The 26480-nt window shown below is 39.9% G+C and overlaps 1 protein-coding gene across 7 annotated transcripts in view; it reads left to right on the forward strand.

Annotated features, from left to right (window-relative positions):
- Nucleotides 1-395: 395 nt before the first annotated feature.
- TACC1 (transforming acidic coiled-coil containing protein 1) overlaps nt 396-26480 on the forward strand; it is a 73839-nt gene continuing 47754 nt past the window's right edge. For 2 of the 7 annotated variants that reach the window (XM_023519633.1, XM_023519638.1), the window contains exon 1: nt 396-549. In XM_023519633.1, the coding sequence (XP_023375401.1) occupies nt 473-549 (77 nt within the window). In that variant the 5' untranslated portion in view covers nt 396-472. The remainder of the gene's footprint in view (nt 550-26480) is intronic. The other 5 variants (XM_023538647.1, XM_023538655.1, XM_011372540.2 and 2 more) reach the window with 3 other exon arrangements.

Here is a 26480-nt window from a genome sequence, read left to right on the forward strand (position 1 = left end):
CCCCAGGCGCCTGCCGGCTGCACCAGTGCCGCGGGGCCACCCAGGACTGCGAGCGCAGAGAGAGCGACGTTTTCCCAGTTCGCGGGGCTCCGGGGGCGCGCCCAGGCTTCCCGTATACTCCACCTGCTGCCCTCCCTCCGCCGCCTTGGGGCTCCCTGGCTGGGAGATGAGGCGCCGCTCCCCGGGCCCCGGCGCGACCTGGGCATCAGCGTCGCCTCGCGGTGTCCTCGGGCGGGTGTCCCCGGGCGCGGCGCAGGCCGAGCCCTGCAATTGGCGGAGAAGTCTCCAGCACAGTCCTTCTGCCGGCTTTCCAGGCAGCCAGGACCCTGAGGCAGGGCTCCCCGTCACCCCCGCCCACCCCTCGGCCCCACCCTTCCTCCCGCCCCGCCGCCTCCTCCCAGCCCAGGGTCCGGGTCCGGCCGACGCGCCGCGGAGCACAGACGGGGCGCAGTCAGGGCGCGAGCTCCGAGCCATGGGAGGCTCCCACTCTCAGACCCCGAGGGGCCGGGAGCCGGCCGGGGAGAGGCCCCCGAGACCCAGAGAGACCGCGTGAGTCCCAGAGCCCTCCCCTGGGCTGCCGTTTGGGGGTTTGCGTGCCAGCCTGGAATGGAAGCTCCCGCGCCCGTCCCACAGGGGCCGGGAAGGTGGGGTTCCCGCTCGCGCCCGCGGGACGCAGGAACTCTGGGGTTGGCCTGGTGGGACACCCCTCCCTGAGCCCCAGCCTGAGTGGCTCTGGGGACGCCCGCCCGGCCACGACTTCACCATGACAAAATCGCGCCCGAGTGGGGCTCCTGTCCCGTTCCTGTTCACGCTGCGCGGGTGGGAGAAGGGGACTCCGAGTTTTTCCAGACTCGTGCAAGCAGGAGAACACACGTGTCCTAAAGGGCTCTGAAACATTCATGAGACAGAACTTTTTGCAGGGAAGGGGAGATATTAGAAAGGGACTCGAGTCTCAAAGATAACCGAGCTCGTGCTGGCCTTCAGGGTCCAGGGCTTTTGATGCAGCGCTTGCTGCTCACAAGAACTCCCTCTCTCGTTTGTTCCAAGGGCTTCATGATGATCTCAGAGAAAGGGCTGTATTGTACCAGCAGCAATTAGGCTTTTGTTCTGGGACGGCAACAATTGGGGACACCAAGTACTGAAATGCAAGCGGCGAGGGGACATTTTTAGAGAACGTGATTTAGAGCAAGTTGCATGGTTTCAAAGCTGGCCTTGCTGCTTGCCACAGAGAAGATAAGTTGATAACTATTTGCGAACTCAAACAATCTTTAAGCATTTAATTTAAAAAATTTTAGAGGGTCTGTGTGTCCTGGAGGTGAGGTAATGTCAAGGAATCCATAATCTATTTTAATTCAGCCAGTGCCAAAGGTATTTATTTTGAGAAAGATACACTTAGTCATCACATATAGGCAGCCTGGACCATGAGAAGGATTTTTGACCATCTTTTTAAGGTAAAACATCTTCCCGAATATCCAAATGATAAATGTGTTAGTTGTGCCTCCTGATATTTACATATTTTCACTAATATAAACTTAGTTCAGGCAGCTTATTAATCATAAGAATAGCTGAGAATGAGTGAGCACATGAAATATGTGAAGACCTGTTTGGTAGTTTTTAATCCCCAAATACACTGAGTTAGTTTCTATTATTGTCTCATTTTATTGGTGAAGCACAGAGAGATTAAGTGACTTGTCCAAGGTCATACAGCTAGAAAGTGGACCTGGGTTGCACAACTCCAGAGCTCCTGCTGTAGCTGCCTCCTACAGAAGAGTTGGTACTATCCTAGGAAACAAACTTATCTCAGCTGATAGAGCACACCCTTTTTTTTTTCTTTAATTCTTCCTGAATAAGGGAGAAATCTGAATTAGCAATGCTTAGGATCTAATAAGAGGAAAATGCCAAAGTAGATTTAACTTTCAAAAAACCAAACATTAGAAGAGGTGGAACACTGAGATGAAGTTAAGAGTTTTGGAGACAGGTAGCCCTGGGTTTAATTTTAGGCTCTGCTACTTAACTGCAGGAGAGCTTTTATCTGTTCCTTAACCTCTCTGTGTCTGCTTCCTTGTTTGTAAAAGGAGAATGAAAACAATGTCCACTTCATAGGCTGTTCTGAGGATGACATAAGATTATGTATGTATAAATAACAAGTTATAGTTTTACCTCTGAGCAATATATTGTTTTAGCAAGGGTAAAAGTTGATTAATCTTTGTGAACACGTGGCTGGTTTTATTGTGTAACTTAAAAGTCAGTATTGGAACCATTCGCTGATAGCACGCCGAAGGAATGAACTTTCTATGTAAGATTCAGTTGTTAAGGTGAGGAATTTGATTCTCAACTGTTGAATTATCCAATGATTTGTCAATAGAAAGAAGATCTTTCTAGTGAGGTTCTGCATGTATCTTATATATTTAGCAAAGATTACCTAAAAAAGATGAACATAAAAGCCCATCCTCGGGAATACAGCCCAAGGATGCCTTGCCCTACTCAAATGAATACATTAAGAAGCACATTAGCACATGAAGGCTGTGCTAGAATTACTGGCAACAGCAGAGTATGCAGGCTCTGCTTAATGAGTCAACCCTACAAACCACTTAGCGGATAGCTGGTGAAAGTCTTTAGAAATGTGAGATTCCATTGCCAGTAATATACGTGAAAAGTAAAAAGTATACCTTTTATCCAAGTCCTGTCTTGTTCGGATGTACAAGCCACAAGTCTCTCCAGGGTCTGAGAAAGTGGGGAATCATTTTTAATGTCGCCGGGCTGCAGATTTCCTGCCGGACATGTGGGGTCGTGGATAACGCTGACCTCAAGGAAATTCTCCTACTTGGGCTGTTGCATTTTCAAAATCTATTGTTCCTTTTTAAAAATATAAATACATGAAAACTCACAAGGAAAGCATTACTGCTGACATTTGTCTTTTGAGAGAGAAATTATGTTTCAGAACGTTCCCAATTTATATTTCAGAATAATTTAATCAAACACTAAATATAACCACAAATCTCTAAGCAGAGCTCTATTGTGAAATATAAACAAATATGGAAAGAAATGTCTGATTTTAAGTTAAAACTCATTATTTTTTAGTATTGTAGCTGTTTACCTTCCCCAGACCCAAGGAAACAAATGAGCTGGCATTTTGATGAAAGCAGAGGAAAATTTCACTTCATTTCTTCAGGGAAGTTGTACAATATGGTGATTAAATGCAGAAGCTGGAGAATATGCCCAACCTGAGTTGAAATTCCAGTTAGATCTCTTGCTAGCTTAGTTTAGGAAGCTTTGGAAAATAATCATTTTACTCTTCAGTTGGCAAATTTCTGCATTTTTAAAATGACAATAATAATGAAATGGTATATGTTATTAGTACAGGGCCTGGTACTTAATAAGTGCTCAATATCTGAGTTATTATTTATACATTTACATGTATCTGTACCCATAAAGCAGACACTATGCTAGGTTCTTTGGGAAATATATTTCTGAGTAAGGCAGGATCTCTTCTGAAGGGGAGGTTGAACTGTGTGCTAATTCAGCAAGGTCTCTTATGAAAGCAAGGCAATAATATTTTCAAGTTAATTTTCTCCGCAGTTAATTTCCATTTTCCATTTTCCAGAAAGATCAGGAGGATAGACATGTGTTTGGAGATATGGTAGTTTTGTGAAATGCTTGAGATCACCAGTTCCTTAGTTGATTGTTTTTAGCAATGCGGCCAGAGTGGGCTTCCCAAGAGCCATAAATAATTTGTGGAGAGAACTGAAAAGTGACAAAGCAGAGTCTATTATTCATTAGGAAATATGGTGTGTAACTAATTCATCTAGTACTCGTTGAGCTTGTCTGCCTCGAATGCAAGATGTGCACCTGTTATCAGTTCTTATTAAGTTTCTAGACCAATCGTCTACATTTGGAATATACCATGATGGAATAATAGGTCAGTGGCAAAGTTAGGAGGAGATTCTGAGGTCTGGAGTGTTTTTACTATGCACCTTTCTCGTCATGTGAATTAGATGCAGGTTCTACAGTGTTCTAGTGAACTTCAAAATCAGCAACAACTAATCTGAAATGTCTCTTTATGGGCAAGTCACTTCATGTGGGACAAATGTTCCTGACATGAAGAGGGAGGTGCCGGCTTTGAAGTTTCAGACACAGGAAAACATGGCTCAAAATAAGTAAACTTAAGGAACAATATTTCTAAAATCCATTGCTTTCAAGTTCATGATATTGTTCACCACCTTCTGACCACACAATTTTTATTGTAATTAAAAACATTTAAATCCCAAATTGTTATGGAAATTTTTTCAAATGTGCATGTGAAGTGTTTTGATGTACAATTAAGAGAGAGCTTTAGAGAAAGTTTGTGGAAAAGACCCAGAAAAACCAGCTACATGAAAAAAAGTTTAAAAAATTATAGTATTTAACTTGGAGGAGGGACTTGAGAGCTGTGGAAATATGTAATTTTTAAGGGGTGTTGGCTGGCTTCATTTTCACTGAAGCCAGCCCAAAGGGAAATGGTTTGAATTGCATGACAAGGAATTATTTGTGGGTATATGGTGAGCTTAGATATCAAAACTTCCAGACTGTGAAGTAGTTGAAGTAGTAAAAAGAGTTAATAAGGGAAGAAAAATCCCTCTCTGCAAATCATTAAGAGGACTGAAATTCTAAAGGGGTTCAAGTATAGTTTTGCACTACAATTTCTTCCCCTTTGTAGCTTCAGAGACCAATTGTGCCGCACCCCTACTTTCATTCCACAGCTTCTCCCAGCTGGTAGATGTTTCAGTATTAAAAATCAAGAAGAGAAAGGGAAAAAGGGGGAGGGCATAGCTACTGTTGTCCTGAGTTAGCGAAGTAGATTATCTAATGTCTGAGTTGGATAGTAGCCAGAGTGGGCTGCAGGATGTATGTTTGTTAACTCAAGGTCAGGAAATGAACTAGTAGCATTTGAACGGCCATGGAACATGGAGGTCCATCTTCTGAGGAAGCTCAGTGTGGCTATTGTGGGGTGCTTTTTTTCCTGCGTTTTTTATTGTAGTAAAATATACATAACATAATACTCGCCATTTTAATCATTTTTAAGTGTACAATTCTGTGGCATCAAGTACATTTGCAATGTTGTAGAACCATCACAACTATCCGTTTCCAGAACTTTTTCATCATACCAAACAGAAACTCTTCACCCATTAAATAATAACTCCCCATTCTCCCTTCCACTAGGCCCTGGTAAAGACTTTCTGTCTCTATCTCCCTATTCCAGATCTCTCCTATAAGTGGAATCATACAATATTATCCTTTTGTGCCTGGCTTACTTAATTTAGCATAATGCCCTCAATGGTTCATATTGTAGCATGTATCAGAATTTCATTCCTTTTTATGACCGAATAATATTCCATTGTATGTATGTACCACATTCTGTTTATCCATTCATCTGTTGATGGACACTTGGGTTGCCTCCCCTTTTTGGTGGTTGTGTATAATGCTGCTTTGAACATGAGCATGAAAGTATCTGAGTCCCTGCTTTCAGTTCTTTGGGGCATATGCCTAGGAGTGGAATTGCTGGATTATGTGGTAACTCTGTTTAACTTTTTGAAGAACTACCAAACCGTTTCCTTAGGACTTCATTTTCCATTCCCACCAGCAGTGAATGAGGATTCCAGATTCTCCACATTCTTACTAACACTTTCATTTTCTGTAATTATTATTAATAATTACTATCCTAATAGGGATATGAAGTGGCACCTCATTTTGTTTTGAGTTGCATTTCTTGTATTTTCATATGCCTCTTAGCCATTGATATGTCTTCTTTGGAGAAATGTCTATTCAAGTCCTTAGTTCAGTTTTGAATTTGTTTTATTGTTCTTGAGTTATAGGCATCCTTTATATATTATGGGTATTAATCCCTTATCAAGCATGTGATACAAATATTTTTTCTCATTCTGGAGATTTCCTTTTTACTGGATTGATAGTGTCTTTGATGCACAAAAGTTAATTTTGATGAAGGAAGTTCAATTTTTCTTTTTTCTTTTTTTTTTTGTTTCCTGTGCTTTTGGTGTTACAGACAAGAAATTATTGCCAAATTCAATATCATGAAGATTTCCCCCTACATCTTATTCTACGAATTTTATAGTTTTAGCTCTTAAGTTTAGGTCTTTGATCCATTTTTGAGATAAGTTTTGTATATGGTGTAAGGTAAGGGTTTCTTTTATCTTTTGCATGTAGATCCAGTTTTCCTGGCCCCATTTGTTGAAAAGATTATCCTTTCCCCATTGAATGATTTTAGCACCTTTGCTGAAAATCAATTGACCATATATGTGAAGGTTTTTTTCTGGACCCTCTATTCTATTTCGTTGATCTGTATGTCTGCCCTTATGGTAGTACCACAGTTTTGATTACTGTAGCTTTGTAGTAAGTTTCGAAATCAGGAAGTTTGAGCCTTCGACTTTGTTCTTTTTCAGGATTGTTTTGGCTGTTTGGGGTTTCTTGAGTTTGTGTTTTTTGTGTGTGCGCGTGCACATACACGTGTGTGTGTTTCATTGCACTCACATGCTCTTTTCTTGGCTGATGACAGTCAGCCAGCCTTGCATGAGAGAATGCTAGACTGCCTTCAGGTGGCAGTATGCTGCCCCAGAAATCTTTTTTCCTTGCCCTCCCCGCTACCTCACTCCCAGCCAGACTTTTCACCCTGAGATATTTGCTGAGAACCTTCTGTGAGTCGGACACCTGAGCATTGAATATCCAAAGAAGACCAAGCTGCAGGCAGGTACCTGGGAGAGACAGACAGGAGACTGGAATCACTGTGTGGGTCAGAGGTCTTGAGAGATGAGCATCAGGGAACCCACCCCTTCCCAGACAAGAAACTGACAGTTGAAGGAATCTGGAAAGATGAGTGAGTTGCCAGGTGAGGGGCATCCGAGAAGGGCAGTTCAGGTGAAAGAAAATCATGTGTGAAGGAAGGCATGGTGGTGTCAGGGACCTGCCATATCTGGGCAGTGGTGAGGATTTGGGGGTAGGGTGGATGTGGAATGGGCTGAAGGGACTGGAAAACATTGAGTCTGGAGAGGTGGGTAGGGCTGGGTGCTGAGGTCTTTGTGGACAGGTAGGAGTTTGGACTTAACTCTGGGAGCTATAGATGGAGGTGTTCAGCTGAGGGGTTGGCCAAGTCACCATGGCAGTCCTGGACTGAAGTGGGGAAAAGTATTCCCTCAGAGAAGCTCAACTGATGGCGGGGGTGCCTGAAACCACAGCTTCCTGTGATTCTCCCGAGCACCTCCCTGCCCACCCTAGGTAGCACATTCAGGAAGCTAGGTTTTCCTTTCAACCTCTTACTTTGTCTTCATTTTTGTGTATTAGCAATTCAGTAGCATGTATAAATATTTTCATTTTTCTGATTTTACAAATTTCCTATAACAGACATATATTCATTTTATAATTATAAAGTACATTATAAAAAATCTAAAAATTAGAAAACCCAGAAAACTGTAAAGATAATAAATCACCCATAATCTCACCACCCAGAGATGACTGTTAATATACTGGTACATTTTATTACAGCTTCTTTTTATTAGCCATTTGTAATTTATTAATTTCTTATTTACTTTTCTTTGCCAGTTTTGTATCAAGATACTAATTTTTCTATATTTATTTGTGAGAGTTCTTTATATAATGAAGCCAGTTAACATTTACTGAGCACTACCTATGTGCTGGGAAAATGGTAGTCTCTTACACACATTAACTCACATGATTCTCAAATAATCCTATAACGTAGGTCCATGTTAAATTCCCATTTTATACATAAGGAAACAGGCCCAGAGAGATTAAACAATGTGCCCAAGGTCTTACAGCTAGAGTGACAAAATTGAGATTTAAACTTAGATAGCCTGAATCCAGATATCTATATCTATACCTATATCTATCTATTCCTTGTATTATACAAATCTATTAACCTTTGTCCACCATTTTCGTTTTTTTTCTGTTTTGTTTTGTTTTGAGGGGGAGGTATTTAACTTTTTTATTTGAGTTGTTTTATGACTTCCTTCTCTTTATAATAGACCATTTACTCTATCTGAAATTTCTAGACTCACTAGTGTAAGATAAGGCTCTAGCATTTTTTTTCCAAAATAGCTAACCAATCACTCCTGTACTAGTAAGTAATATTAAATAATCTTTTCTCTCCCACACATTTGTAATACCACTTAAAAATTTTAATATATCACCTCTCTTTCCTTCCGTTTAACCCTTGGTTTTTCTCTTTCCATTCTCATTCATTCAACAAATATTAATAGACTGTGTATGTTCAGGTACTGTGAGTATTATTTATTATTTATATGGAAATTTACATAAGCAGAGGAAAGCACTTTTAAATGTATAAATTTGAAAATTTTTTTTATAGTTTTGGGGACAGGACATTTGCCAATCAGATAAGTGGAAGTGACCTTGTAAATGGAGCTTGGGAAAAAAGGACATTCGTGATTGAGTGTTTCTCATAGATTTTACTTTGACCTACCTACATCAATCTGCAGTCTATTTGATGGTTTCATTTTAAACAGGTTAGCTTCCTGTGTGGAAACAGTGATGCCTTCAAATGCTTTCAGGTCATCAGCATGCTTTCTCAGGCTTACATTTTTTCATGTAAAATCTTGACTTTATTTTTCGTAGTAATATGATATAAAGTTCTAGTAGATTTATGTAAGGAATGGCAAATGATAAATCAGTATTCTGTAGTCTTCCTTTATTTTCCACTTCTATCTGTGGCTACTTGGTAACCTTGAAGAGTGAGAGAATCCCTCACTTTCACACTTCTTCGTTCTCAGAATGCTTACTTTTAAGAATACTTTGGATATAATTTTTTTTTGCCTGTACATTGTATATTTTTTGCCTTTGCATACCAATCTTATGGTATGTTTGCTGCAAGTGTTATTAATAGCAATTGTAAGCAAAAATATTATATTTGGCTTGCTGAAATTTAAAAGTATTACGTAGAAACTTTAGAGTCACATCTATTTTCTGAAAGCAGGATAGTTCTATTTCTAATATAACCCATATATCTGTCTCGTACTGCATGTCCCCATAAAAGTTTGACAACATGGTATGTCACTGATGAGAGCTCCTAATAATCTTACAAAGATACCTTACTTTACAGCCATAGCTCTTAAAATTTCTTTGGATCACAGGTCCCTTCATAACATGATATAACTTTTATAGACTTTTTCCAAATGAAATCTATATATATACATGTATATATATAATATATAAAAGGAGTATCAGAGATCCTGAGACATATGCATTGTTTCATTCATGGACCCTATGAAGTAGATTTTTTCTCCATTTTACAAGTGAATAAACTGAAGCCTGGAAAAGTTGAGTCACTAAGGCCAGAGAGTTGGTAAATGGTAGAGCTGGGTTTCAAGTCTGGTGAACCTGGCTGAAGCAGAGGAAACAAAACTTCCAGATATTTCCAGAGTGGCTCTGCCCAGCAGGCCACTCATTAACCAGCAGAGGCTTCTGTTTATCTGCTAGAAAGTAAGTTTTTATGGCTCTTTCTCTACTGATATCAGTTTCAGGAAAGTAAATGTTTGAGAAAACATTGTCCAGCCCATTCTATAGATAAATACCCATATACTATATTGCATTTACACAGGTCAGATAGAATACCTCTCTTGGATTTCTTCCCTGAATTATTTTTGTCTGAGGCTAACAACTGCAGAATGTTATGTTTCCATGGCTACATCAAAATCATTCTTAAATAGGGGTTTGAGAAAACGAAACTAGGAATGCTTGGGCAAGATATAATGATGGGAAGATGACTGACATTTTACCTGCCAGACATCAACTTCTAAGCATTTCTCTGGGTCTAATAGTGTCTTCCTGTCTCTGTCCCTTTTCCTGTTCCTTCCTTTGCCTTTTCAAACTTGTGTGTTCACTGGTTTTACCATGTGTGAAGCCATGGTTCCAATAAATGTCCATTAGCTCGAAGTGATGATATTTGGAAACACAAGTCAAGTTCTGAAAAAACATAGGCCTCCTTTACAGTTGACACCCCAAGTGTAGGTTGGCAGGTTCTCTTAAGGACAAGATTAGAACTAAGAGATGTGCCCCAATTTCAGGAGTAGCTGACAATAGCGGGGAGGAAGAGAGACAGAGGTAGTAGTATAGTCTAGACTAAGCCTCTCTTACCTGTTTTCTACCTCCTTGCTTCTTGGTCCTGCCACAAGGGGGTACCAGCCATTTGCTTAGTTCTTTTTGGCAGAGGTTAGTCTAAGGTGAGCAAGACTATTTCTTCAGCCTGATTCCTTTGCTGGGTGAGATAAAATGAAAAAGTCATCTGATATGAACTGATAGTACATGTAGGAGAACATAAAATATATTAGGGAACGAGGAAGGACGAAATTGAGTTTTTCGATACTTCCGTTTCCTTCTGCTGGCTAGGATCTTACCCTTATGGGTGTGTCATTTCTCTTCACTGCTTCAAATCAACATGGTTCAGAACATATTGTTTGTGGCTTCTGAGAAGGTGTAAGTCTTCATTCTCCTTCCTGTTGTTCATTGGTGTTCACTGGTTAAATCGTAGTATAAACACCTTGTGTTGGAGGCAGAGGGGGCTTATTGTGACTTTTTGTATTTACAGAAATACAAATCTCGAAGAAATTCTCTTAAAAGAAATTGTTGATTGAATTTGTGACAGGACTTTCTGGTGCCCTCTGGTGGCTGCTGTAGCTCCTGATGGGCAAATCTGTATACAGAGCAGACGATTTTTCTTCTCAAAAAGAGGGGACTGATGCTTCCCCAACGCAGCAGGATGCCAATTCTTCGTTAACAAGAGTAGGTTATCTCAGCTCCTGACGAATATTCTTCAGAGACCAAAACCCAGAAGACTCCAATACGTACTCAACTGGCTCTTCCAACATCTCTTTTTCTCCGTCTTTGTTGCCATAGGCCTACACTTTTTAATTTCTCCTTGGCAGTCCTTTCCCAGTCTATGGTCTTTTTCTTTTAAGTAAAAGTTGTTTTTATACCCTTGATAATTCTATCTTGTTTGATTGATACCATACTTCTGTTTTCGTGGTCAGTGGGGCTATGGGGAGGGTCTTGTGTTTGACTGAAGTGCTTGAAGGTTGTGTGTGACTGTGTGTGTGTGTGTGTGTGTATATGTGTGTGGTATGTGTGCAAGTGTGTGTAAAGCGTGTATATGTGTCTGTGTGATGTGCACAGGTGTGTGTGTGTGTGTGTATGTGTGTGAGCTTGTGTCTGTGCTGCCAGCCCTGACTTTCCCACAATTTCTTCCTCACACAGCAATGACAGTTTCACACATAGAGATGTCATAAAACTATGGTTTCCCCTGCTGAGCCAAAGAGCTCTGTCCAGGGCTGTCTTGTGTGTCTTGTATAGAGCATGAATACTCTAGCTGACAACATCAAATCCCAGATTTCTCACATTCTTTACAAAGCAGAGAGGTTTTTGATGCTGCATTGTTTATCAGCATGAAAATATATCCCCAGGAGCACAGCTTTCTTGCCTTCCAAATAATCTTGAGGGAAGAGTGGATTGGGGTTCACATTTCTCTTCTGCAGTCAGTAACGCAGCCACCCTCAGGTTTCCCGCCCTCCCTCTTTTCTTCCTCTCCCCCATACTTCCCTTCGCACCCTCTATGGGAGCTGAATCATGTTATTTCCTTTTTTGGTCATACTTGAGCTTTCCTCTACTTTCATCACTTGGAGGAGGCTCAGGATATGTGAAATACATCAGTTCCTTGCATTATGCTGTCTGTAATGTGCCTGTTTTATGTCGAGTTCAGAAAGAATAAGCAGTTTCCGTGGCGTGCCTCGCTCACACTGAGTCACTCAGTAGATGTTTTAGAATGAGTGGATTTAATTAAAGTGTGGATGCTGAAGAGACAACGATTCTGAATATCTTGTTTCAGGGGGAAAAAATCGACATCTAAGGGGGAGAAAATAAGATTCTGGCACAATATTTTACACTTACAAAGGCACTTTAATATCTCATAGTTAGGGAATTTCTTTAAAGTTGGCTCTCGATGGTGCTGGCGAGGGAGAGTGCATTCTGGGAACATCTGAGGCAGCTTTTTACGAAGCAGATGTACCAGGAGCCATGGAATGAGGCTGAAGAATGTTGCCACACAATCTCCGTGTATCCATTGCTGGCACCAGCAGCCTGGGAAATGTGTCTACCAGCTGTCATTACTTGAGGCTTACAGAGCATTTAAAATAAAGGGATTATTGAACCAAGAGGCCAGTGACTAACGAAAATGCCCATCAAGTTGGTTAATCCCAGCACAGAGTCACCTCTGCATATCCAGTCTGTGGATATCGCTGAAACTCTGCCCGACTCTGGGCTGCCTGCTGGATTTGCCACGGTGACCATTGCTCCTACAGGTTGCTCCTGTGGGCAGTTTTTCGCTGGTCTCCCTCCCTGAAGATGCTGGATTTCCTTCAGAAACCAAAGGGCCCCAGATTTGACACAGAAAATGCGAGGGGAGGGAGGGTAGTGGCGAAAAAGTTTAGAGAGGTTGTCAGAAGCCGTAGATTGGATGGGCTTGGGTCACGTGCCTGGTACTGAACCAAGTGGTGTTGTCAGGGAGGGAGAGGTGGGGGATGGGGGTAGAATGTACCGTTTAGTCAGACCTGAGTCACTTTCCTACCCCTGCATCAGGAGCCAGGATACCCAAACCACAGGCCCTGAGAGTAGGAGGTGGAGGCTCCTCAAAGAAAACACGGATTGTTGCTCAAAGAAGAGGGAATGATGTTAGACGGACAAAAATAGGGAAATGCCTCTTACACCTACAATTTGGCTTTTGTGAGTTAGTGCTTAGTGATACTATGGACTCATAGTTTTGTTGAGGTAATTCAGAATATTTTGGATGAAAGGAAATAGCAAATGATATTTTGTCCATAAATATCATTTTGAGGAAGAAATATTGAACTTGCTGTTTGTTGATCAAAAAGCTTTTTGTCTCTAGTTTGGAAGTTAGAGACATTTTCTAGTATAGAGAGGGAGAGTCTATAGTGTGACTGAAAAAACAATGATTTAAGGCACTTTAGAGTGCCTCCTGCATTGGCATCAGGAAGGCACACAGATGGCTGGGCCACCCCCAACTTTTCTGATTCAATGGATCTGGGGTGGGGCTCAAGAATTTGCATTTCTTATTCCCAGGTGATACTGACATTGCCGGTCCAGGAATCGCACATTTACCTGCTGATTTAAGATAAAGGACTTAAACTGTTTTGTAAACTCCATTTACAAAAAAGAAAGAAAGAAGGAAAAGAAGAGAGAGCAGAAAGGAAGTGAGCCAGTGTTTCAATAAATACATTACAAGATGCTCAGAATGCATTAAAAATCAAATGTGTCCGAATAAAACCAACAATAGCATATCATTTCTACCCTATTTGCCAAAGTTTTAGAAGACTGACTGAACTCACAGTTGATTAATGTTTAGGGAAAGGGCTGTCTCGTGCACTGTTGTTTAAAAATGCAAATTAGTACAACCTTTCTGGAGGGCAGTTTGGTTATATGTATCCAAATATAAAATGTGTTTGTTTTGAGACACTACAATCCCATTTCTAGGGTTTAACTCTAAAAATCATATATGTGTGAAAAAATGAATGCATAAGGTGGTTCATCACAGTTTCATTTATAGTGAGGAAAAGGGAACACCTTAAATATCCCTCCATGGGGAGCAAATGATGTAAATTGTGTGAACACGCAAAGCTTTGTTATGCAGCTAAGAGAAGGCATCAGAACACTTGGGCTCTTTGGGGGTCAGGAAGAGTCTTGGCTGAGCATCCTGGCTCCTGCTTCCTCCCCTGGGGAGCAGAGCTATGATGAAAACCAGAGAAGTGTGGCATAGGTCCTCACCTCTAGCAGAGGATAATATATATATTTAAATCCCATTTGTTTAAAAGTATCTGTCTCTATCGATCGATCTATCTATCTATCTATCTATCTATCTATCTATCTATCTATCTATCTATCGATCTATCTATCTATCTCTGTCTTATCTACCTAGCTATCCGTGCTCATAAGTTTATGCTTATATATATGTAAGAGGAGGATCTGAAGGGTTTGTCTGTCCTTTCATTCATTCGCCAAATATGGTTGATCATAAAGAACAATGTAAACGAAGTCTTTGTGTTCACAGAGAACACTTCTTGTGGGGACAGGTAATAAGTAGAAAAATATAAATAATTTGATTTCGGATGTAAAAAAAAAGATGCTTTGAAAAAGATAAAAGCAGGGTATATTGCTCACCAACATTTTAACAGTGGCTATTTATCAAAATCACGACTATGGGTAAGTTTTCCTTTCTTTGTAATTTTCTGTTCATCAAAAATTCATTTTTTCAAAACCATCATCTACCGTACTCAATTCAAATTAGGCTAAGGGAGCATCCTAAGATTTCCTTCCTGGAGCAGGCCTTTCCACTGGAATGTCTTCGGCAGGAAAGGGGTAGGGTCAAATGTTCTGAGTCTTTTATTTCTTAATAACCAGCTTAAAATCAAAATCTCAAAGGGTAGCTTTAGGGTTGCAAAGCTTTAGCCCCTTTCAATATTATATGTGGTGAGGTACTGAGTAGAGCAATAAGGATAATCTTGCTTATGGTAGTTCTGTAATACAATAAAATAACTTGATGAATTATGAGTCCACATGAAAAAAGTTTCTAAAAACATACTTTGTGTGTAAGCGCTAGAAATCATCACCAACACCAGTTAATGTTAAAGCCAAAGAACAATAATGATTAATTCACTTATAGAATGTGGGTCAGTTATTACTTTTGCCTTCGAATTGGGAAGATACTCATATTTATTATATAGCATTTCTGGACTTATAAAATTATATTATTTTCTCCCCAAAGAAATTAATATTCTTCATACAATATCCAAATCCATTGTGCCGAGAAGACTTGGCCTTTGTCGGAAACTAAGTGACAGCTCACTGCCTCCTTCAGCTTTTTCATCCACATCTGTCATCTTTAAAGATGCAACTGCCTAATTTCCAGAAAGGCAGTATTACAACTGCAGTATTACAACATTGCAGTAGGGAGAAAAGTGGGCTCAGTCCTGTTTTCAGGATAGTTAGGCCACCTCATTCACATGGCAGGCTTGAGTCTCATGGTTGGGGAATTTTCTGGTCTAACAAAAAAGACACCACTGAGACATAAGATGAATTTTTTATCTAATCCTTCTCACAGTAATGTGAGACGATGTTTGATAATGGATGTTTGCCCTGCCACACCGTTATCTCTGATAATGGCTCTCTTTCTGAGCCCAGCTTCCATCTAAATTCCTTTAGGTAGTTCAGGGAGAGGTAAACGTTTTCCTTGAGCCTACTGGGTCTTGATTAACTTCAGTTCAAAGTAATACACATGCCAAAGTGCACATTTTAGAGTGGCATATTCTGCACCCCTTTATCCTTATCCACACAATAGAAGCTGGTTTACCCCCAGTCCGTGGGATGGGGGAAGGAGAGTGTAAGACACGTCGTTTTCCTTTTAAAGACATTGCCCCAAAATTGCATCTACCATTGGCTCACATCCCACAGGGAGAACTGAGTCACAAGCCCACACCTAACTGCAGAAAAGGGCTCTAGCTGGGAATTGTGGTCTCTAGCTGGATGGCCATGTGCTGAGCAAAAACTTAGGAGGTTCTTTAACTGGAAGAAATAAGGAAATAATGGATGTGAAGGGAAGTTAGACTCTATCATGGTGGTCTTACGGAAATTCAAAGGATAAAGGTGCATAAGGCACACAATGCTAAAGAAGCACCACAGTTTTTCTTTTTTATCTTAATTAAAATTGTGTGTGTGTGTGTGTGTGTGTGTGTGTGTGTGTGTGTGTATTCTCTAGTACAAAAGGAATAGAGTCATGAGTTATGTTTCATAATTTGTGTAGGAGATATCTTTTGACAATTTTATCAAGTTTTCAATGGTTAAAATTTTTCATTTCCTCTAGAAAGATAGAGGAGGTCAGTGTGACCCCAGTATTTTCACCTACCCAGTTGAAGCTAGTTGCATCACTCTTGAGACACAGGAATCTCTCTTGCCCTCTGGGTAGAGTTGAATTTACCATGAAGCTAATGAAGCTTAAATTTCAGGACCCCTCACTTGTGCAGGCCCCCTCCCAGGTCTACAGAGGGGCCCTAGCATTGTGTTCGAAATCCTTTTTTATTTTTTTTAAAGAGGGCTCCTCAAATTCTTAAGCTTCCTGCTCTACAAAATTGAGCCTTGCCAACCTATTCCATGCCTCTGTCTCCCACTGAGCCCCACCGCGATTTCCACTTTTTCCCGGGCTTTCTACTTTTCCCCAGATGGGAAGAGGCTCCTGGTAGTCCCATCTGCCTCATCAACATAGTTTCTCAGAAGAAACCATCCTAGAGGGAAGAACATCAAAAGAGAGGGCACCCCAAAGAGAAAGATGTTAAAGTGGCTTTTTGCATCTACCACTTAAAGTGCACCTTTTCTATACCTGGCCCATTTGGGTGTTTTTGAGGACTTTCCTGTGTATCAATAGGAATCCCTGGGAAAATCTCTATTTTTATGGCACCTTGGCTTTGCAGGCAAATAACTTTGTGTAGTGAGAGTGTCACAATTTAGTCCCCAGCAAGTGGCTTACATTAGACCCATAGGCTGCCCAGTGGGCATTCCTTCCCTTTCCACCCTCTGCAAGTCATCCAAGCTTGTTGCTCCTTGTATTAATTTCTGGCAGGTTCAGGTTCTCCAAATAAGGACAATTTTGATTAGAACTTTCTCGTAACTGTTAGAGGAAGAGAATATTCTGTTACTTCTGCTTTCAGATTAGAAAATTAATCTTTTATCAGCCTAAAACACACTGTTCCTGAAGTGGAGCTTGACTGCATATGGGGAAGAAGAGAGGAGAGACGGATGCAAATATGCACACACATAATTTTGCACATAACTCCAGGGAGGTTATGATCTTCTGAAATCCTCCCTTGCTAAACCCAAATCAGGAACCCCTGTTTTATAAGTTGAAAATGTAGCCAATTTGATTGAGTCATAATAATATCTACTCATGAGCCTATGGGGCAAGAGGGTCGGGGTTAAATGAGATAATTCATGTGAAGTGCTGATGCATAGTAAGCCATTACAATTGTTTACTTCTCTTTTGGGATTTGAATGATCTTACTGGCTTTCATGAGTTCCTTAGGATATATAACAATATTAGCTTTTGGTTGTCACTATTTTCCACAGCCTGTCAATTTGCCCTTTAATTTGAAGGCAAACATTTAGAAGCTTTACTCTTCTTACTTAGCCAAATCTGCAATCTTTATTTTGCATGTGATTTTGTTAATTACTTCGAAGTTTGGACAGTCATCTTTCCTACAGAGCTTTGACAGATTCTGTTGCTTCTGGATTGTTTTTTCCCCATGGTTTTATTTTTATTATTTAGCCATCTAGTCCACCTGGGATTTATCTTTGTATATGCTCTGAGGTAAGGACTTTTTGATCTTTTTGAGGTAAGGACTTTTGATCTTTTTCCCCATTGCCAGCTGTCGACAAAAGGACGTCCAAACCTATAGAAAAAGTTTATAAGAGTTTATTCGAGCCAAAATTTTGAGGACATGGCCAACATGTCCTCAATAGATTGAGAAAAAGCTCGAGAGAATGGCAATTTTGTAGTTCTTTCTATGCATTTAGAATCACAGGAGAAAATGTAAGGAAGACTACATGAAATCCATTGGTGGCAGATTAAGGGGAAGGCAGAAAGCAAAATGGGGAAATTTCTAGGACTGGATCAAAAGCAAAATGGAGAAACACTTCTTTTACATGAGTGGGTACAGGATAGTTAATATTTAACATTTACAGCTCACAGAGATGGTATTTGGGCAACAAGATAACAACGAAGAGTTTCATGGTCGCCTGCTCTGGTGGTCTTGGGCTCTCGTGCCACCGTTGTGTCTTCAAGGGGTCTGGAAAAGAAAATTATTGACATTTCAAAGGTATGGTATTCTAGATGCATAAGAACAATGGACAGGGTCGCTTAAGGTGAAGATTGACCTTTGCTAGGGAAGCTATAGGTAGGGACATGGCTACCCACATCATCTGCTCAGTTAGGAGTTTATGATCAGACCATGCTGTATAGTTACTTTCCATCACTGAGCTTGTCAGGCCTGCCGTGTGACCCCCCCTGAGCTTGTCAGGTTTACTACATAGCCTCCTTTTTATTCACATAACCGATTATTCTCCAACCATTTATTAAATAATCTTCCCTCCCCCACTGTATTGTAATATAATCTTTATCATATAACAAATTCTTATATTGTGTAGGGTCTTTTTCTGGGCTTTCTGTTCTGTTTCACAGAATAAGGGTATGCCTATTTTTGCATAAATGTGTCTTGATGTCTTATAGACCTAATCCTCTTCTTGACTCCATTTTTTTTAAAGAATCTAAAATATGCCCACCAGTTTATTTTTCTAGATAAACTTTTGAAAAATATTGACAAATCCTGAGAAAAATCCCCTAAGAATTTTTAATGAAAATTGCATTAGACCTATAAATTAATGAGATAGTATTGGCATCTTTATAGCATTTAGTTTTACTAACTTGGAACATTATTATGTCTTTTCATTTATTGAGCTAGTTGTTTAACTTATATTCATTAGTGGGTAAAATGAGTGATATGTTAATATTTGGAATTTCTAAAAAAATTAGAGCACTCAAAAAGGACAGGGTTTGCCTCTCCCCACTTTGTACTATAACAGAGAAGTGAAAGGACGTATTTTTCTTCAATTTTCACACACATGTAGTTTCATAAACAAAATATGGCAGTTAAAGTTTTAGTCTAAAAATATAAAAGCTGGAAGAAACAGGAGGCTTCATATCACGTCATGGAGTTTGCTTCCTACTTTCCCATCTTTTTATCTCTTAGTAACACAAGAGGATTATTCATCACAAACACGAGTTACTGTAATGAAATTCCCCCAAGTCTCCAGAGTGAGGATTTAGGCAGAGTGGGTGTCCCAATTATTTGGGAAAGCTTTTTGTGGTTTTATTCTTTCTTCTGGTGGACACTTGTCCCCACACCCTCCTACCAGTGAATCGCTGCTGCCCTCTCCAAGTGCCCTCTCAATCTGTTACCTTCGAATTTCTTAGTGACAATTTTTCACAAATCAAAAATGAGGACATGTATTTACAAGGATAGTGGGTAGAATATTGGATGTCAGGATGATCTCAGAAAATCTGGGCCATATGATCAATGCTCTTCTGGTCTTCCAGATGCTTCATTTGAGAGATTCATTTTATTTTGGAGGTAAGGTAGAGGAGAGGGAATAAAATGGCTACAGGAGAGGGAATATTATTCTATTTCAAATTCCCAAATTCCTTCAGCCTGTTTAACTCACGCCTTAGATTCCATCCTCCCCGTGACCCAGGCAAATAAAATAAAGTAGATCTCTTCAATTTGGAGTAATGGTCATTGTTAGAAACTGAAATTCATAAACGACTTAGAAAAGAGTTTCAGATGGTTTTCTTGTCTGAGGCTTTACATATAAAGCTGACTTGAAAGGCCCACTTTTCTTACTGCCTAATCTGCTAAAAAGGAATGTAAGTTCAATAGAAGAAAACAAAATGTGCTAAATCAGTAACAATCATTTTACAAGATGATATGCCTGTTTAACAGGCGTTCGAAATCCTTTTTTATTTTTTTTAAAGAGGGCTCCTCAAATTCTTAAGCTTCCTGCTCTACAAAATTGAGCCTTGCCAACCTATTCCATGCCTCTGTCTCCCACTGAGCCCCACCGTGATTTCCACTTTTTCCCGGCTTTCTACTTTTCCCCAGATGGGAAGAGGCTCCTGGTAGTCCCATCTGCCTCATCAACATAGTTTCTCAGAAGAAACCATCCTAGAGGGAAGAACATCAAAAGAGAGGGCACCCCAAAGAGAAAGATGTTAAAGTGGCTTTTTGCATCTACCACTTAAAGTGCACCTTTTCTATACCTGGCCCATTTGGGTGTTTTTGAGGACTTTCCTGTGTATCAATAGGAATCCCTGGGAAAATCTCTATTTTTATGGCACCTTGGCTTTGCAGGCAAATAACTTTGTGTAGTGAGAGTGTCACAATTTAGTCCCCAGCAAGTGGCTTACATTAGACCCATAGGCTGCCCAGTGGGCATTCCTTCCCTTTCCACCCTCTGCAAGTCATCCAAGCTTGTTGCTCCTTGTATTAATTTCTGGCAGGTTCAGGTTCTCCAAATAAGGACAATTTTGATTAGAACTTTCTCGTAACTGTTAGAGGAAGAGAATATTCTGTTACTTCTGCTTTCAGATTAGAAAATTAATCTTTTATCAGCCTAAAACACACTGTTCCTGAAGTGGAGCTTGACTGCATATGGGGAAGAAGAGAGGAGAGACGGATGCAAATATGCACACACATAATTTTGCACATAACTCCAGGGAGGTTATGATCTTCTGAAATCCTCCCTTGCTAAACCCAAATCAGGAACCCCTGTTTTATAAGTTGAAAATGTAGCCAATTTGATTGAGTCATAATAATATCTACTCATGAGCCTATGGGGCAAGAGGGTCGGGGTTAAATGAGATAATTCATGTGAAGTGCTGATGCATAGTAAGCCATTACAATTGTTTACTTCTCTTTTGGGATTTGAATGATCTTACTGGCTTTCATGAGTTCCTTAGGATATATAACAATATTAGCTTTTGGTTGTCACTATTTTCCACAGCCTGTCAATTTGCCCTTTAATTTGAAGGCAAACATTTAGAAGCTTTACTCTTCTTACTTAGCCAAATCTGCAATCTTTATTTTGCATGTGATTTTGTTAATTACTTCGAAGTTTGGACAGTCATCTTTCCTACAGAGCTTTGACAGATTCTGTTGCTTCTGGATTGTTTTTTCCCCATGGTTTTATTTTTATTATTTAGCCATCTAGTCCACCTGGGATTTATCTTTGTATATGCTCTGAGGTAAGGACTTTTTGATCTTTTTGAGGTAAGGACTTTTGATCTTTTTCCCCATTGCCAGCTGTCGACAAAAGGACGTCCAAACCTATAGAAAAAGTTTATAAGAGTTTATTCGAGCCAAAATTTTGAGGACATGGCCAACATGTCCTCAATAGATTGAGAAAAAGCTCGAGAGAATGGCAATTTTGTAGTTCTTTCTATGCATTTAGAATCACAGGAGAAAATGTAAGGAAGACTACATGAAATCCATTGGTGGCAGATTAAGGGGAAGGCAGAAAGCAAAATGGGGAAATTTCTAGGACTGGATCAAAAGCAAAATGGAGAAACACTTCTTTTACATGAGTGGGTACAGGATAGTTAATATTTAACATTTACAGCTCACAGAGATGGTATTTGGGCAACAAGATAACAACGAAGAGTTTCATGGTCGCCTGCTCTGGTGGTCTTGGGCTCTCGTGCCACCGTTGTGTCTTCAAGGGGTCTGGAAAAGAAAATTATTGACATTTCAAAGGTATGGTATTCTAGATGCATAAGAACAATGGACAGGGTCGCTTAAGGTGAAGATTGACCTTTGCTAGGGAAGCTATAGGTAGGGACATGGCTACCCACATCATCTGCTCAGTTAGGAGTTTATGATCAGACCATGCTGTATAGTTACTTTCCATCACTGAGCTTGTCAGGCCTGCCGTGTGACCCCCCCTGAGCTTGTCAGGTTTACTACATAGCCTCCTTTTTATTCACATAACCGATTATTCTCCAACCATTTATTAAATAATCTTCCCTCCCCCACTGTATTGTAATATAATCTTTATCATATAACAAATTCTTATATTGTGTAGGGTCTTTTTCTGGGCTTTCTGTTCTGTTTCACAGAATAAGGGTATGCCTATTTTTGCATAAATGTGTCTTGATGTCTTATAGACCTAATCCTCTTCTTGACTCCATTTTTTTTAAAGAATCTAAAATATGCCCACCAGTTTATTTTTCTAGATAAACTTTTGAAAAATATTGACAAATCCTGAGAAAAATCCCCTAAGAATTTTTAATGAAAATTGCATTAGACCTATAAATTAATGAGATAGTATTGGCATCTTTATAACATTTAGTTTTACTAACTTGGAACATTATTATGTCTTTTCATTTATTGAGCTAGTTGTTTAACTTATATTCATTAGTGGGTAAAATGAGTGATAGGTTAATATTTGGAATTTCTAAAAAAATTAGAGCACTCAAAAAGGACAGGATTTGCCTCTCCCCACTTTGTACTATAACAGAGAAGTGAAAGGACGTATTTTTCTTCAATTTTCACACACATGTAGTTTCATAAACAAAATATGGCAGTTAAAGTTTTAGTCTAAAAATATAAAAGCTGGAAGAAACAGGAGGCTTCATATCACGTCATGGAGTTTGCTTCCTACTTTCCCATCTTTTTATTTCTTAGTAACACAAGAGGATTATTCATCACAAACACGAGTTACTGTAATGAAATTCCCCCAAGTCTCCAGAGTGAGGATTTAGGCAGAGTGGGTGTCCCAATTATTTGGGAAAGCTTTTTGTGGTTTTATTCTTTCTTCTGGTGGACACTTGTCCCCACACCCTCCTACCAGTGAATCGCTGCTGCCCTCTCCAAGTGCCCTCTCAATCTGTTACCTTCGAATTTCTTAGTGACAATTTTTCACAAATCAAAAATGAGGACATGTATTTACAAGGATAGTGGGTAGAATATTGGATGTCAGGATGATCTCAGAAAATCTGGGCCATATGATCAATGCTCTTCTGGTCTTCCAGATGCTTCATTTGAGAGATTTATTTTATTTTGGAGGTAAGGTAGAGGAGAGGGAATAAAATGGCTACAGGAGAGGGAATATTATTCTATTTCAAATTCCCAAATTCCTTCAGCCTGTTTAACTCACGCCTTAGATTCCATCCTCCCCGTGACCCAGGCAAATAAAATAAAGTAGATCTCTTCAATTTGGAGTAATGGTCATTGTTAGAAACTGAAATTCATAAACGACTTAGAAAAGAGTTTCAGATGGTTTTCTTGTCTGAGGCTTTACATATAAAGCTGACTTGAAAGGCCCACTTTTCTTACTGCCTAATCTGCTAAAAAGGAATTTAAGTTCAATAGAAGAAAACAAAATGTGCTAAATCAGTAACAATCATTTTACAAGATGATATGCCTGTTTAACAGGCTCTGTAACCGCAGTGCTGTTTAGCAGGAAAAACCAAACTTATTCTACTGGAATAGAAAATATTTCTAAATTTAAAGATAGTTCACAGCTTTAAGTGAATCTTTCATGCTTATTTTTGGTTTGCTTGTTTTCAGCTTCGGATTTGTGGTAGTTGGTGGAAAGAATTTTTCTTATGCAGAATGAACAGACTGACCTAATTCTGTTTATATCATTTGTACCCAACAACAGTTTCTCTAACACACTCCAGGGTAGAGAACGTGAACTTTCTTATAAAGTCAATAAACATATCATCATGATATTTGATGGAGATGAGAGAGAACCTCATAGAACTGGCTCTAAAATGACAATAGTTTAGTGTAACCCTCATAACATATATTTGGGTTTTTTTCCCCACTCTCTGAAAGCTGACACAGTATAACTGCTATGTGGCAGTTCTGTTGTAGGTCTCATCATGACAAGTTGAATGGAATACTTTCTGGAGAAGTCAAACATTACTTTTGTGATACAAAGCAAAATAGATCAGAGGGTGGATCTGACAAGAGTTGATCGCCACAGCAAAGCCTAGACAAGGGTCTTTGAGCAGGCCCTAGTTAGGGGAGCTCGGTCGAGTCTTTAATGGATGCAGTCTGGATCCCTTTTATTCTTCCTGGGGCTCTGAAAAAGTATTAATTAGCTATGGGCATAAATCTGGCTTTTCTCTTTTAAAAAATTAGGAAGGAGGTTCTCTTTATAATTTTCGATGTAAATGCACAGTACAAATTTCCTGATTTGAGTATGTCTGGGTAGTGGAGGGAAGATTCGATAGGTGACTATAGCCTACAGGTAAAGGATAACATCAGATCTTGCAAGGTTAAGACTGTAATGTTAACATAGTTGAATATTCCTAGATGCTGTTACTGGCAATGTTGCCTTGTACAGAACCAGCATGTTCTTGCTTGGTTAGACTCAGGTAGGTCAGAAAAGCAGGTCTCTTGTTGACAATGGCGGTTTTTCACTGAGAGAGCTAAGCATTCCTAGTTGTGACTTTGCAGCCCATGCCAGGTAAGCAAGAAGCCAGGACTGCAGTAGCAGCAACTAACTGAAAGGCCTGCTTGCTGATGGAATCACGAGCTCCAGAGTGGCTGCGAGGGCATTCTGCTTTCTGCCAGTTTGATACAGTGCAGAGGATACTGAAAGGTAGGAGATGAGGGTTCTAGACTCAGTTCTGGCAGTAATTAGATGTGTGACTTCTGGCATTGGTCACCTTTTCTGGTTCAGTTACCATATCAGCAGATTGAGAATGAGACAACTTGCCCCACTACATAAGAGAATGATTATAAGGATCAGATGAAACTTTATTGATATAAAGTATGATTATCATCACATCGTAGAGACCTTCTTCATTGAAATGTTTGAGGGGAAAAAAGCTAAGGGTTGAGAGTGTTTAGCCTGGTGAGTAGGGAGAAGACACTCAGTGATCAGGGTGATGGAGTAACCACAGGCAAGGAATTTCTCATGATGTCTCGGAAACCTCATTTAGTGAACAGGATGGCTCTCAAAATGCAGAGTAGGGGAGTGGGAGATGGTCCATGGAAGTTCCGCTGAACACCTCAACGTAGTTGCCATAGGCTGTTTTGATTTCGTATGGGCCAGTGCTTTTCCTAAGCCCTTCAGAGATGCCCAGCCACTTTGGTTACATCATCAATCTGGCATTTAATCTTAGTTGAAGTAGATGTATGTATCTTTTGCTCATCAAATTCTTAAGTTATTAGAAAATACAGATAATTTGTCTGCCTGCCTGACTTTTGTGGTTTCTCAGTGGTTACCTTATCTCTGTGATTCCTTAGTGCTATCCTAACCCTCTCCTCCCTCCTTGCTTCCTCCACTCCCTCAGCATCATCCCCTACAGATGCCTTCTTTCACTGGCTGTTAGGAACTCCCTTTTCTTGGTAGCAGGGTTGTCTTTTCCTTCCAGTTTCAAGTGTTGCCATTGTGCTTAGCTTACTTGTAGCATTGATACTTATTGAACAAACAAACGGAGTGAAAGATAAGGACGCTCATTCCAGTTCTGCCTTCTTTTACCCTCTAGAGAGAAGCTGTCTCCTTCTCTAAGCAGTTTGGAGCAGGGAAAAATAGCAGTTTCCCAGCCTCTGGGCTGTTGTCAGAATGCTCTTTCTAAATGGAAATGTTACTTACTTGCTCTGCCCATCCAGGGTCCATAGGCCACTTAAGCACACAGATAGATGGCTTTTGTTTGTCCCGTCCTGGCTTCTGTAAGGTTTAAAACAATTTAAAACACTAATAATGTTAAAGATTGGAAGATTTTTCTTTTTTTATTTTTTGACCTATTAAATCCAGGATTTTGATTTCTCTTGGAAAATTGTTTGATGGCAATGCTGGGCACCAGGAACTGGGTAGGGACACCCCTTAGCCAAGGCAATGTTCTCCAGATGGTACAGCTACCACCCATGCCTTTTCACTCCCTTACATTATTTAGGTAGGTACTTGGAATTGCTCCCGCAACTATAGGATCAAACTCAAACTCCTTAAAAGGTATATGGGATTCTTCGCAATTCGACCCCACCCTGCCTCCGCCCCTCACCTTTTGCCACATCCCTACAGGCATTCTTACAGTAGCTGTGATACTAAATGGATAGTTGTTTGCCTATTTGAGTTGGCTTACTCACATATTTTGTTTTGTACTAAAGAGACCCATTTTGCAGATCCCTGTGGAGCACCCATTTAGCGGCAAGGTGTGTGCTTGGCATGGCTACCACTGCGGAATGTTTAGGGAGTTATATTTTAGATTTTCATATATATTGATCCAAAGCTTCTGTGAAGAGCAAGAAGCAGAGGAAGGAAGAGAACAGATGGGGGCTCTTTCTGTGCTTATGGTCATTTCCAAAACAAATATGTTTCGTTTGATTACTTGGTCATATATTTCCAGACATTCTGCTCTGTGAATCTGAGGACGTAGCAGCAAAATGATTCTTTACTTTGGTTATTATTTCTGTTGTTAAACATTGGTCGTTCTTTCCCAGAAGTTTAGGAAAATTCATATATCAGATAGCCTCGTTACTTGTACTTCTAGACAACAAAATCAATTCATGCTATTGAGTAGTTACTTACTTTATTGCTGTTCACATTAAATCCAGGAGCTTGCAGAAGAGTTATTTTTTTTTAGAAATTGAGCATTTGCTTCTCCAGTTTTTGGGCTTCATCTTACTGGCGCCACCACTCATCCTAGGTTCCATTCTATGCTGGTTCAAAATTTTGATTTCTTCAGGAGGAGTCAAGCTTTCAGAATTTATATCACCCTAGCCAAACTCATGAGGTCTATTTGTAAACTAGAATATTCATTTTTTTTTGCACAGTTTTTGAAC

The sequence above is a fragment of the Pteropus vampyrus genome, unplaced genomic scaffold (assembly GCF_000151845.1).
Source record: "Pteropus vampyrus isolate Shadow unplaced genomic scaffold, Pvam_2.0 Scaffold8, whole genome shotgun sequence".
NCBI lineage: Eukaryota > Metazoa > Chordata > Mammalia > Chiroptera > Pteropodidae > Pteropus > Pteropus vampyrus.